At 33.2% G+C, this 14,802-nt stretch overlaps 1 protein-coding gene across 2 annotated transcripts in view; it reads left to right on the plus strand.

The window, feature by feature from the left end:
- Positions 1-8,103, plus strand: part of LOC135139786 (LHFPL tetraspan subfamily member 6 protein-like) — a 198,865-nt gene extending 190,762 nt beyond the window's left edge. The window contains exon 6 of one of the 2 annotated variants that reach the window (XM_064070122.1): positions 7,108-8,103. In XM_064070122.1, coding sequence (XP_063926192.1) covers positions 7,108-7,373 — 266 coding nt within the window. In that variant the 3' untranslated portion in view covers positions 7,374-8,103. The remainder of the gene's footprint in view (positions 1-7,107) is intronic. The other variant, XM_064070121.1, reaches the window with a different exon arrangement.
- Positions 8,104-14,802: the final 6,699 nt, after the last annotated feature.

Raw genomic sequence — 14,802 nt, forward strand, 5'->3', positions numbered from 1 at the left:
GTTTTTCATTTTTCAATACCTCAGTTTCTCATTATTAACCCTTTGAGTTTTCAATTTTTCGTTTTCTCAATTTTTCAAGTTCTTGAATTTTCTTTTTCTTTTTCCAGATTTTTAAATTTTCATTTTGTCGATTTTATGTCACAATTTTTTATTTTTTCTTTTCCTTTGTTTTTTCATTGTTCAAATTTTCAGTGTTTGATTTTGCAATTCCTCAGTTTTCTGAATTATCTGATTTTACAATTTCTTTAATTTTCAACATTTCGATCTTATATTTGGTTTTTTCAATTTTGCAATTTTTGTGTTTCCAATTTTAATCTTTCGATTTTTCAATTTTTCGTTTCTTCAATTTTTCAGTTTCATGATTTCCAATTTTCAGATTTTTTAAAGTTTTCATTTTATACCTTCTCTTGTTTCATTTTTGACTTTTCAGCTTTACAGTTTTGCATGTTTCCATTTTTTTGATTCGAAAAGTTAAAAAATCGAAAACTTAAAAAATCGGAAAAAATGAAAAACTGAATAATCGAAAAAGTGTAAAATCGAAAAGTTGCAAATCAAAAAGCTGAAGAAACGAGAACTCCAAACCTTTCAAGTTTCAATTTTACATTTTTTCGTTTTTCCATTTTTGAGTTTTCAGTTTTACAATTTTTCCATTTTTTAATTTGAAAAGTTGTAAAATCAAAAATTGAAAAACCAAAAAACTGAAAAAATGGAAAATCGAAAAAATGAAGAAACTAAAATCTACAACATTGAAACTCTAAAAAAATCGAAAAAAAATCGATGAGTAGGAAAATTGGAAAGAAGAAAAATCGCGAAAGCGGAAAACTGGAAAACCCAAAAACTGCAAAATCGAAAATTTGTAGAATCGTCAAAATTGTAAAGTCCAGAATGACTGTCACTTTGAATGATCGAAAAATTGAAAAATGAAATAACAAGTAATAAAAAATGGAATAAATGAAAAAGTTCTAAATTCCAATAATTGAAAAATGGAAGAATTTTAAAATCGTACGAAAAAATGAGAAATTTTAAAAGTTATAATCATATACCTATTTAAAACTAGGTAACTAGAAAAAATACAAATCGAAAAATTGAAAAATTTAAAATTTGTAAAATTTCACGCTGAAAAAAAAAAAAGATAAAATCAGAACATTGACAACCCAAAAAATTGAAAAAAAAATAAATAAAAACACCCAAACGACAAATTGCAATTCGAAAAATTGAAAACACGAAAAGTTGAAAAAGCGAAAAACTGAAACATTTAAAATTAAAAACTCGTGAAAGTGCAAATCGAAAGATTGGAAAAACTAAAAACTGAAACTTGAAAAACTGAAAAATTTAAAAATGAAAACTTGAAGACTTCCTTACCGCAAAATTGAAATAACAAAAAAAATAAAAATTGAAAAATTGAAAAATTGTAAATCGAAGAATTGAAAAAATGAAAAATTGAAAAAATCACTGAAAACCAAAAAATTACAAAATCGAAATATTGAAAAATCGAATAACCAGAAAATAAAGAAAATAAAAAACCGAAACGAAAAATTGCAAATCAAAAAATTGAAAAAATTATGAAAATAAAAAAACGAAACTAAAAATTTAAAGAGTTTTTTAGCTACATTGGTTGATTTTTAGTACGGATTCTACGTCCGATTGGAATTAAAGGTGTCATTTTTTGGAAAGTGTCGAATATTAATCTTTTTTTTTAAATCAACAAGTTCCGGAGGCATGTTTTAGCCTCTGATTATTGTTCAGGAAGTTCAAATTAGTTGAAAGAGTAATTTTTTGACAAATCAGATGTGTTTAAGGAAGATGGTTTGACATGGTTTAAATCCTGAAAATTTCACAAATTCGAAAAAATGAACTCAAAATAAAAATTTTTGATCTGAATGAAATTTAGTCTCTAGACAAATTTTTCGCTATTTTAAACGAAATCCTTCTCAGTTTTTCGTTTTCTCAATTTTTCAATTTCTTGAGTATTATTTTTTATTTTCCCCTATTTTTTAATTTTCGTTTTCTAGATTTTATATCACAATTTCTTGTTTTCTCATTTCCTTAATTTTTCAATATTTTTTTCGATTTTATAATTTTTCGTTTATTCAATTCTTCAAATTTTCAATCTTTGATTTTGCCATTCTTCAAATTTCCTATTTTTAAATTTTTCAATATCGCAACTTTTCGATTTCTCAATTATTCAATTTTCCAATTTCTTTAATTTTCAAACTGTTTTCGATCTTACAATATTACGTTTTTTCTTGGATTTTACAATTTTTTGTTTTTTCATTTTCTTTCATTTTTCAGTTTTCACATTTTTCCAGGTTTAGGTTTTCACAATTTTTAGTTTTTTGACAATTTCAATTTTTTCAATTCTTCAATTTCTCGACTTCCAAATTTTTCAGTTTTTCATTTCTTCAATTTTTCAATTGTGCAATTTTCGATATTACAGTTTTTCATTTTTCGATACCTCAGTTTTTCATTATTAATCCTTTGAGTTTTCAATTTTTCGTTTTCACAATTTTTCAAGTTCTTGAATTTTACTTTTCTTTTTCCAGATTTTTAAATTTTCATTTTATCGATTTTTTATTTTTTCTTTTCCTTTGTTTTTCCATTTTTTTTTCGATTTTATTTTTTCTTTTCCTTTGTTTTTCCATTTTTTTTTCGATTTTATATTTTTTGTTTATTGAATTGTTCAAATTTTCAGTGTTTGATTTTGCAATTCCTCAGTTTTCTCAATTATCCGATTTTACAATTTCATGATTTCCAATTTTTAGATTTTTTGAAGTTTTCATTTTATACTTTCTCTTGTTTCATTTTTGACTTTTCAGCTTTTAAGTTTTGCATGTTTCCATTTTTTTGATTCGAAAAGTTAAAAAATCGGAAAAAATGAAAAACTGAATAATCGAAAAAGTGGAAAATCGAGAAGTTGCAAATCAAAAAACTGAAGAAACGAGAACTCCAAACTTTTCAAGTTCTTTATTTCCAGTTTTTACATTTTTCAAAGTTTCAATTTTACATTTTTTCGTTTTTCCATCTTTGAGTTTTCAGTTTTACAATTTTTCCATTTTTTAATTTGAAAAGTTGTAAAATCAAAAATTGAAAAATTGAAAAACCAGAAAACTGAAAAAATGGAAAATCGAAAAATTGAAGAAACTAAAATCTACAACATTGAAACACTAAAAAATCGAAAAAAAAACAATGAGTAGGAAAATTGGATAAAGAAAAATTGCGAAAGCGGAAAATTGGAAAACCCAAACTCTGCAAAATCGAAAATTTATAGAATCGTCAAAATTGTAGAGTCCAGAATGACTGTCACTTTGAATGATCGAAAAATTGAAAAATGAAATAACAAGTAATAAAAAATGGAATAAATGAAAAAGTTCTAAATTCCAATAATTGAAAAATGGAAGAATTTTAAAATCGTACGAAAAAGAGAGAAATTTTAAAAGTTATAATCATATACCTATTTAAAATTAAAACTAGAAAAAATTTCAGACTGAAAAAAAAAAGATAAAATCAGAACATTGAAAACCCAAAAAATTGAAAAAAAAAAAATAAAAACACCCAAACGAAAAATTGCAATTCGAAAAATTGAAAACACGAAAAATTGAAAAAGCGAAAAACTGAAACATTTAAAATTAAAAACTCGTGAAAGTGCAAATCGAAAGATTGCAAAGACTAAAAACTGAAGCTTGAAAAACTGAAAAATTTAAAAATGAAAACTTGAAGACTTCCTTACCGTAAAATTGAAACAAAAAAAAATAAAAATTGAAAAATTGACAAATTGTAAATCGAAGAACTGAAGAAATGAAAAATTGAAAAAATTAAAACTGCAAAACCAAAAAATTATAACATCGAAATATTGAAAAATCGAATAACTATAAAATAAAGAAAATAAAAAACCGAAACGAAAAATTGCAAATCAAAAAATTGAAAAATTCAAAATTTGTAAAATTTCACGCTGAAAAAAAAAGATAAAATCAGAACATTGAAAACCCAAAAAATTGAAAAAAAAAATAAAAAAACCCAAACGACAAATTGCAATTCGAAAAATTGAAAACACGAAAAATTGAAAAAGCGAAAAACTGAAACATTTAAAATTAAAAACTCGTGAAAGTGCAAATCGAAATATTGGAAAGACTAAAAAGTGAAGCTGGAAGAACTGAAAAATTTAAAAATGAAAACTTGATGACTTCCTTACCGTAAAATTGAAACAACAAAAAAAAAATAAAAATTCAAAAATTCAAAAATTGTAAATCGAAGAATTGAAGAAATGAAAAATTGAAAAAATTAAAACTGCAAAACCAAAAAATTATAACATCGAAATATTGAAAAATCGAATAACTATAAAATAAAGAAAATAAAAAACCGAAACGTAAAATTGCAAATCAAAAAATTGAAAAACTCAAAAATTTCATATTGGAAAAAGAAAAATTGAAAAAATTATGAAAATAAAGAAACGAAACTAAAAAAAAGTGAAAATTTTAAAAATTATTATTACATATTTAAAATGAAAGCTAGAAAAATTACAAATCGATAAGTTAAAAAATCCAAAAATTGAATAATTTCAGATTGAAAAAAAAATTAAATCAAAACATGAAAAAGCCAAAACTTGAATAAATAAAGAAAAATAAACAACCGAAACAGAAAATTGAAAACCGAAAAACTGAAGACAGGAAAAATTGAAAAAACAAAAAATTAAAAAATTAAAAATTTTGATTATTTTTTTAACTCTGTCTTAAAGGAACGATATTCTGGTCAGAAATGTTCGCAAAATTCCGAATCTTTGACTACTTCCTCGGTATTTTTCCAAATAATGTGAAAAACGTGGTTTTGGGAAAATAATTTAGTTTGATAAAATTTACCCGAAAATGGGTTCTTTCTCTCAATTCAAAATTTCTATTTGTTAGTCCAATTTATTCAGACGTTAAAATATTTAAAGAACTATGGAACTTTTTCCAAAATAAGCTATTTGGTTTCCTAAAAGGCACATTAAAACTTAATTATTTTCCCGGCGCATCCACCATTTTTATCAATTTTTCAAAGAATCATCAAATTGGTTTAAAAATAAAGATGTTCTGGTGAGAAATTTTTGCGAAATAGCGAATCTGACTATTTCCACGGTTTTTTTTCAAATAATGGCAAAAACGTGCTTTTGTAAAAATCATTTAGTTTGATAAAATTGATCGAAAACTGGTCCTTTCTCTCAGTTTCAAATTTCTATTTTTTTGGCCAATTTCTCGACTAATTTTGTACCGCTGAGTTCTTTTCTGGCATCAGTTGTTCAATTTTTTCACCATTTTAAACGAAATCCTTCTTTAACTATACGTCCGGAACGGTGATTCCGGGTTCCGTTTCGAACCGATAACCAGTCCTATCGGACACTGTCAATTTTCGGAAGTACCAACACAAAAAAAAAAACTCATCAAGTGCGTCGAATTCTTGTTCATTTTAAACTAAATTTTGTGCATCAGATCGTCAGGATAGCCAGTCCTGAAGCATCCACATTTACAATGTTCATTCTATCGCAGAAGCTCCATAATATCGACTTAAACACTTTACTTCCCAACCATAAATTCCAATTGTTATTGTGAAACCGTGCATAAATCGGGTCAGCTATTTATCACGATTTCTATGAAAGCCATAAAACATCTCAGGGCACTGTTAATTTAGTTTAGTTGTACATGTTTTATTAGCATTTATGCAAATTCCTGCACTCTAACGCAAACTATAAACCGGTACTAAAGTGAATTTTCTAGCCGACAACTACCAAATGCATTAAGTTTGCTTTCATTAACTGCGAAATTTGCACAAACATGTTTAAAATAAGTTGTTTCGAGGATTGTAAAAGCGCCATTCGGATGAAAAGCATCATTCGGTCGGCCGGAACTAAAATACTGTTAATAATAATCGTCGTTGCATATTAAATGCGAGTCTCGGCGCTCTTGTTATTTGCACAGAATTTCTGTTTGAACTGTTCTGAAAAAATGAAGAGCAAATAGTTTAAACTCTGAAAAAGTCTACAAAAGGACGTGTTGTTGACGTAATCTCTATTAAAAACACTTTAATCATTACGCGTAAAACAGCTCTCCTGATAATTGTTGAACGATGATGTTTGTTAACGCTGTTTATCTTTCTGAGGCCCGAGTGATATTCCTATAATTACTGAGCATGGGGCGATGTAAGTAATTAAGTTTTATTTTGTCTTTGGCTGTTTAAATGTTTCACTTGTGTAAATTATTCAAAATATTTATTCGTTTTGTTTGAGTGAAAGCACGACATTCTTTACTCAGTTAACAAGAAAGAGTCATAATAAATTAAAAATGCTACAAAAAAAATCTGAAAACTCAAAAATACTTTACTGGATAGAGCGGTAGGGAAAACCTCTTGGAATTCCAAATCAGCTCTGGCCTCACATGAAAGACAATTTTGAAAAAATTGCTGGAATTTTCGAACAACTGAAACCCAAAATAACGACCAAAAATTACTCATCTTCACCAACATTTACAAATTCTGTTATAATTTTGTTCGTTCGGTACCCAAAACTCTTCCAACTTGCAGAATTGTTTCTACCTTGATACTCCACAGGGAATCTGGAGGTGTTTTTTTAAGTGGATTGATGTGAGTCGGACTCTCGTACATAGATATAAGCTTCATTTCGTTTGCTAGAGGAAGCGTGTTTCGAATTGTTGATTGTCTTCGTTCTCCGTTATAACTATCCCTTGCATTTTAAAACTGGATTGTGAGTGAGGACGTTACGTCCATAATAACGGAAACGAATTAGAAGACGAGAATTTTCTATAAAAAATCTGACGAAATTTTACAGGATTCTATACTGACTGATTTTTTTCAAAAACGGCACATGTTTTTAGCTAAATACTTTTTTTTGTGCAAAACCCCTCCTAGTCCACCCAAATTTAAATTTCTAATTCCCGCCCGACCTAGACAGCCTCCAAATAGCCCGAATCCATCAAAAACTCCATCGCCGCCGGCAGATTACCGGCTGCCGGAATTCCTGCTCCGGTATTTCCTGGTGCAAATTCGCCCTCACACCCCATTCATAATTCAGCCCCGACTTGTCCGCACCGCAGCCCCGGACTCACTCAAGTCTCGTTGCAGGTGAAAGCCGGTTCGTTTCGGATCTGAGTGTACAGCGTCGGCATGCTCTCCAGCAGCGCGTAGCCCTCCGGCTCGCCCATCCGACGCCTCCGAATCCACCATCGACGGCGGCGGAGACCGCCATCGTCGTCCAGGAGTTTGTGCAATCAGCAACCGTGAACGTGCCGTTTTCACCCATCGTCAACGACGTCAACGACACCTGCAACGTCGTCGCCAAGGACCTACCCAAGTGTCTGATGAAATCGGACGGGAGTGTTTTCGATTAAGTGGCAGCTCGCAACCCCATTTGCACTGACTTGATTCATGCACGCGACGGAATCGCGCTGGCTTTGACGGGGAGTTTAGGGTGGCAATGTTTTGGGGTCGGCGGATCTTTTTCCTTATGCTTATCTGTCGGCGGGGACCGTGTCCGAAATAAAGGAGAATTTATACGTCTCGCTTCCGACCTTTGTGATTTTTATCGATGGGGATATTTATTGCAGTTTTTCGGGGCGTCGAAAGGCGGAATATTCTGATATATGGGAAAAGCATATAATGTTGGGATACGTTTCGGGGCTGAGACGAAACAAAAATATATCAATTAGGTTAGGGCGGGAAAATATGGCAACTGGGGCTTTACGGGGCCGTTTTTTACCACGATTCAATAATTCGCAAGGTGGGATGCTCGGGCGGATCAAAGTGGGACAGGTCGCGCGGTGACGTCACACAGAGGAATTGTTAAAATGATATAACAGATTTTAAACAGTTTTTTGTAATTTTGATGTCGTCTTCATTAAATCTATTAAAAATTACTTCCAACTCAGCCATTTTTGTAACAAGTTCTTCAGGAGGCTATATGAGTCCACCTTCTGATAGTTAATTAGTGTGTCCAAGTAAATAACACAATTTTGTCTACAAATTTACAGCCACAATTCTGGCTATAATTATTGATGGTGTAAAACGGCCTTAAAAAAATAAAAGGCAGGTGACCTACTCTTATAAGAAAAGGTACCAGCCCCGCCCACCCACCCTTTATTTTCTTTGAAGAGTGGGTCATCTGCCAAAATCAGTGTTATTTTAACAAGTACTAGCCCCGCCCACCCACCCTTGTTTTCTTATAGGATATATCATTTGCAAAAATTAGTCTTATACTTGCGAAGATAAGACTGATATTGGCAGATGACCTATTCTTTATTTTCTTGGCCAAAATGAGTCTTATTTTGGCCAATACTAGCCCGGCCCGCCCCCCTTTTATTTCTTAGAGGGTAGGTTATTTGGCAAATGCTAGCCCCACCCACTCGCCCTTTGTTTTCTTAGAAGAGTAGGTCATCTGCCAAAATCAGTCTTATTTTGGCAAGTACTAGTCTGCGTAACCCCCATTTTATGACAAATGTACCCTGTTAAATGTTCTAATGCGTCATATTTTGGATTATTTAAATGACAAAATTTTAAGTAATCAGCAGCATTTTGTTGGTTGTCATTTCTTTCCCTAGTCAAAGAAGGATGACATTTATTTACCGTTTAACAAAATCTCTCCTATGTTGATCATTGGGCTATCTGGAGAATCGTATTCTTCAACGTTAACTTCTTGTGACATAGAACCTTCATTTTCTCGACGTTTCATGACTCCAAAAGTACGAAAAAAGTAGTCTCCCGTTTTCGTATGCCGGTCTGTCTGTCTGTCCGTATCCATTTTAATTAGACACCTAAAAACTTCGAAACTGCTGGACCTATTATTGTCAAATTTTGTATGTATATTAGAAATATCATGTTGATGGTTAAATGCTAACGAAAATTGTGCTAATCATCCCCACCACCAATTTGATGATGTCATTTCAAAGAATTCTATGTTTATTTGATTTAATTATTATGCAACAATATAGTCCTAAAACTGTGGTGTACGAATCCGTTTTGAGTTTTTCCCTAACCGTCCAAATTTTTGCACGGTGTAATAACGGCTTACCATTAACATCCCGGTCGTGGTGTAGTAGTTAAGAGTCAGGAGTGCGAACCGAACGTCGCGCGTTCGATTTCAAACTCGGCCTTTCGTTTTTTTTTCTTTTTTTCTCGCATTGTGCATTATCTATGTGTATATCTCCATTACAAATTTTTTATTGATGAAAGTACCCCACTTTTTCAAAAAGGTGAGAATACGTCCCTCTTTATTTAAAAATGTAAAACCTCCTCGGGGGCGCCAAATATCTTTTTAAGAATATGAAACCTTCTCAGGGGTCCCAATTGTGTTTCTTAAAAACGTAAAACCTTCTCAGGGGCGCCATATGTCTTTTTTAAAAATGTGAAACCTTTTCAGGGGTCCCAATTGTCTTTTTTGAAAATGTAAAACCTTCTCGGGGGCCCCAAATGTAATTTTTTAATGTGAAACCTTCTCTGGACCCCAACAGTCTATTTAAAAATATAAAACCTTCCCGGGGCCGCCTAATGTCATTTTTTTAATGTGAAACCTTCTCTGGAGCCCCAAAAGTCTTTTTAAAAATATAAAACCTTCTCGGGGCCGTCTAATGTCTTTTTTTTAATGCAAAACCTTCTCGGAAGTCCCCATTGTCTCTTTTTTGAAATGTAGAACCTTCTCGGGGGCCCCAAATGTCATTTTTTTAATGTAAAACCTTCTCGGGGGTCCAAATTGTCTCTTTTTTGAAATCTAAAACCTTCTTGTGGGCCCCAAATGTCATTTTTTTTAATTTGAAACCTTCTTTGGAGCCCCAATAGTCTTTTTTAAAAATATAAAACCTTCTCTGGGGCACCAAATGTCTTTTTTTAAATGCAAAACCTTCTCGGGGGTCCCAATTGTCTCTTTTTTGAAATGTAAAACCTTCTAGGGGGCCCCAAATGTCATTTTTTTAATGTGAAAACTTCTCTGTCTTTTTTAAAAATATAAAACCTTCTCGGGGGACCGAATGTTTTTTTTTAATGCAAAACCTTCTCGGGGGTTCCAACTGTCTTTTTTTAAAATGTAAAACCTTTTCGAGGGCGCCAAATATCTTTTTAAGAATGTGAAACCTTCTCAGGGGTCTCAATTGTGTTTCTTAAAAATGTAAAACCTTCTCAGGGGCGGCATATGTCTTTTTTTAAGAATGTGAAACCTTTTCAGGGGTCCTAATTGTCTTTTTTGAAAATGTAAAACCTTTTCGGAGGGCCCAAATGTATTTTTTTAATACTGTGAAAGCTTCCCGGGGGTTCCAACGGTCTTTTTTAAAATTGTAAAACTTTCTAGGCTGCGCCAAATGTGTTTTTTTTTTTTATATAAAACCTTCTCGGAGATACCAACTGTCTTTTTTTAAAATGTAAAACCTTCTCGGGGGTCCCAAATGTCATTTTTTTTAATGTGAAACCTTTGAACCCCCAACAGTCTTTTTAAAATATGCAACCTTCTCGGGGGCGCCAAATGTCTTTTTTTTATGCAAAACCTTCTCGGGGGTCTCAATTGTCTTTTTTTTTAATGTAAAACCTTCTCGGGGGCCCCAAATGTAATTTTTTTAATGTGAAACCTTCTCTGGAGCCCCAACAGTCTTTTTAAAAATATAAAACCTTCTCGGGGCCGCCTAATGTAATTTTTTTAATGTGAAACCTTCTTTGGAGCCCCAACAGTCTTTTTAAAAATATGAAACCTCGGGGCCGTCTAATGTCTTTTTTTTTTAATGCAAAACCTCGGAAGTCCCCATTGTCTCTTTTTTGAAATGTAAAACCTTCTCGGGGGCCTCAAATGTCATTTTTTTAATGTAAAACCTTCTCGGAAGTCCCCATTGTCTCTTTTTTGAAATGTAGAACCTTCTCGGGGGCCCCAAATGTCATTTTTTTAATGTAAAACCTTCTCGGGGGTCCAAATTGTCTCTTTTTTGAAATGTAAAACCTTCTTGTGGGCCCCAAATGTCATTTTTTTTAATTTGAAACCTTCTTTGGAGGCCCAACAGTCTTTTTTAAAAATATAAAACCTTCTCTGGGGCACCAAATGTCTTTTTTTAAATGCAAAACCTTCTCGGGGGTCCCAATTGTCTCTTTTTTGAAATGTAAAACCTTCTCGGGGGACCCAATTGTCTCTTTTTTGAAATGTAGAACGTTCTAGGGGGCCCCAAATGTCATTTTTTTAAGGTGAAAACTTCTCTGGAGCCCCAACTGTCTTTTTTAAAAATATAAAACCTTCTCTGGGGCACCAAATGTCTTTTTTTAAATGCAAAACCTTCTCGGGGGTCCCAATTGTCTCTTTTTTGAAATGTAAAACCTTCTCGGGGATACCAACTCTGTTTTTTAAAAATGTAAAACCTTCTCGGGGGACCCAATTGTCTCTTTTTTGAAATGTAGAACGTTCTAGGGGGCCCCAAATGTCATTTTTTTAAGGTGAAAACTTCTCTATAGCCCCAACTGTCTTTTTTAAAAATATAAAACCTTCTCGGGGGATCGAATGTTTTTTTTTTTAATGCAAAACCTTCTCGGGGGTTCCAACTGTCTTTTTAAAATGCAAAATCTTTTCGGGGCGCCAAATTTTTTTTTTATGTAAAACCTCGGGGGCCCCAAATATCTTTTTTAAGAATGTGAAACCTTCTCGGGGGTCTCAACTGTACTTTTTTAAAGGAGGCGAGGGCCCCAAGTGTCTTTTTTACCCAAAAGCGGCATAGTTATAATTTCATTAAAAATATTAAAAAATAAAGTGCACTTAATAAATTTCTAAAAAATACGTGAAAGACATTACGAAATACAGGCGAAGTGCCCGTGTTTACCCTCTGAGTGACGTCACTCGCAATATCATACTCGCTATTTATCGTGTAATGGTTTTTTACTATTGGTACCACTGTTCATAAACAAAATTATTTAGCTCTTTTTTTGGGAAAACTACCTCGGTAGAGCTACAGTAGACTCGGACATCAAATCAAATTTCAAAAGAAATTATGTATGCATTTTTTTTTTTTAGTTTATAAACTCCCAAGTGGTAATATTTTGGCCAACTTTTTCCGTTCTCTGTCAAGCTCGTTCGATCAAAGCAACTAAAAGGTTATCGGCCCAAACACGCTTATCGAATATTCCATCAGCCCTTTGCCCATAATTGGATTACAACACAAATACCGATTTTGTGCAATTTTAACGTCGTTTTTTGCCACCCTAATTGCGACTCCCTCCCAAAACTAGATTGATTGCGTAGTTACGGCGAAAAAAGCGTGATTGTGTTAATTCCGTTCGATTGCGTGTGCCCCTACTGCCGTAATCAAATACGTATATCAAAATTCTAAAGTGATCGAACAAAACCGTGCAAATCAACGAAACGTTGCCGAGCGGCCTAAATAGTTTCCATTGATTTCGTTTAGTTGTTGAACTTGAGGAGTGCCCGAGAACGCCACATCACATCATATCCAAAGACTGAAGTGTTAAAAATTTGTTACTATTCAGAGGATAGCTTTAAATGATACATTTATTACTCATGTGTTACGATTTAATATTTTATTGTTTATACTTGTATTTTGTTTATGACGGACTTTCCGGAACAATCACCCCTACTATTAGGACCTGTATGTTTGACTATTGAAAATTTTAATTACTTTTCTGTATGCAAAATAAAACTCGTTTATTTATACTCTTTTTGTTTCGTCGTCCACATCACGACCCAGGAAGCCGGTGAGTACACAACGTTTTTGAAAAAGGTACCAACAAAGCAACAATTAATTGAAGACCATGGAAGCGCAGCTGCGCGGGTTTTACGAATTTATCCAAAAACAAATATTTTATCTCGAAATTAAATTATATCCTTTAGAGAAGTTTTCGGAAACATTTATTTAACGCCACCCTCACTTTTAAAACTTGAACCATTAATTTTAGCATAAATACCGTTAAATCAACAGCAAGCCAGATTACCATGGCTGAGGTAAGCCGCCCTTGTAAAACACTCAAAACTTTACGAAGAACAAAAAGCGTGTTTTAATCAAAGAAACCGGGAACCCGTATCGACAGGGACATCGAGTTCGGGCGAAAAAATTGTTTAAATTCGAAACACGCAACCTATATGCAGTAAACATATTTCGGATGATTTTTCACACTATAAACGGAATTGTTTCGCATAAGCCGACGCGGATCTGTATACGCAAGTAAATAAGAGAGTGAGTCGTTTCCGTTTTAAATTTTCCACGTGTTTGTAGTGGTTTAAGCGGCGTCTAAGATTAAGCTAAATCTCGGCTGCGATTGGTCAGCGGAGGAATTGGGGTTCTCCATAATTTCGATTTTGTGCGTAAAAAATAAATGGCGGAGGTGAGGCGAAATCAGGTCGGGCGGCGTCATTCCGATTTGATTTTCCCCCCCGAGAAGAATAACACGGCAACCCCTAAAAAGCCAAACATGACATAAACTCGAATCCGGAGCGGTTGGGTGTAAAGTCCTATAACTGAAGAATTCCGATAACATATAGGCCGCCCTTCCGAGATTGCATTATAAAATTTGAATAAGTTTTTAAAACAGGCAATAATAGATAGCGGCGGCTGGAGCAATCGGCACGATCCCATCGTGGGCGCTATTTTATCCCTGTTGTTCAGTTAATCCCGGTCAGAATCCATGTTATCATTTAATTGCGTTGTCGCCGGCGGCGGTTATTTGCAACAGTCTCCGTTTTACGTTGAATCGCATAGAGCGCCGATAAATTCATACTATCGAAATTATGTATTTTGAGTCTAGGCCGCTCGGAGGGTTTGCCGAATTATTCGTGACGGAAAATGGTTTCGTATATTAATTCAGCATACGGCAATCCAATTTTTCTCTAACAGCCTGGGGAAATAAGTCTCAAGGAATGGGGATATAAAACACATTGGTATTTCACATCGCGTACAATAATGTATTTCTGATGAAGTCTGTCCTGTCGTGCGAGTAATGACTTTGTTGCACGTGCGGGAGATCTCGAAATTGAGGGATTGTGCCGGCTGACACGACGGCTAATTAATGGCAGGGATTAACGCTTATTAGCTCGTCTATCACAGGGCCGGGTTTTATGCGAAATGCACTTACCTAAAACACGAATTCGGCATTTTTTAAAAGCGAAGAGGTCATTTTCTCATCAACGTCAACAAAGTCGTAGTTTTGCAGCAGTCTTTTTCTCTTAGTGCTCCACTAAGGGTTTAAGATCTTTGATTTTAAGTGAACTGGTGAGAATTAGGCTCTTGTACATGGATATAAGCTTTATTTCCTTTGTTAGAGTGAGCGTGTTTCGAATTGTTGAATGTCGTCGTTCTCCGCTGTAACCACCTCTTATTTTTTAAAATTGGTTTTTTGACTGAGTGTAATAGATCCCTAAGGGCTAAGAGAGATGAGTGGGAGGACGAGAATTTTATATAAAGAAAGATGATCGGCAGACAGATTCAAATTAGAAACTTAGGTTTAACAAAGCTATCAATGTTTACTGCAAAATGAATCGATTATGCAACCAACATTACAGCACTGGATAATTGCATCGTGGAACGGGTTAAACAAAATGTTATAAATATTTTCCTTGTATTTTTTTCCCCTAAAATTTTCGCGACTGTGTTCCGAATAGTCTTTACAGCATCTTCTTTGCACGAATGTTGAAATTTTCTTTAACAAATAGTCTGGAAAAATTTCCCCTAACATGTCAAACTATCTGATAATTTTTTTCAAATATTCATATAAAATTTAGTCGAATTTAGAGAAATTATTTAGAAAAATGCAATTTTTTTTCTAATAACTTCTATAAACTAAATAAGACTAATA

The sequence above is a fragment of the Zophobas morio genome, unplaced genomic scaffold (genome assembly GCF_036711695.1).
Source record: "Zophobas morio isolate AGI-343-1 ecotype UQ-CSIRO unplaced genomic scaffold, CSIRO_AGI_Zmor_V1 ptg000033l, whole genome shotgun sequence".
NCBI classification, from domain to species: Eukaryota; Metazoa; Arthropoda; class Insecta; order Coleoptera; family Tenebrionidae; genus Zophobas; species Zophobas morio.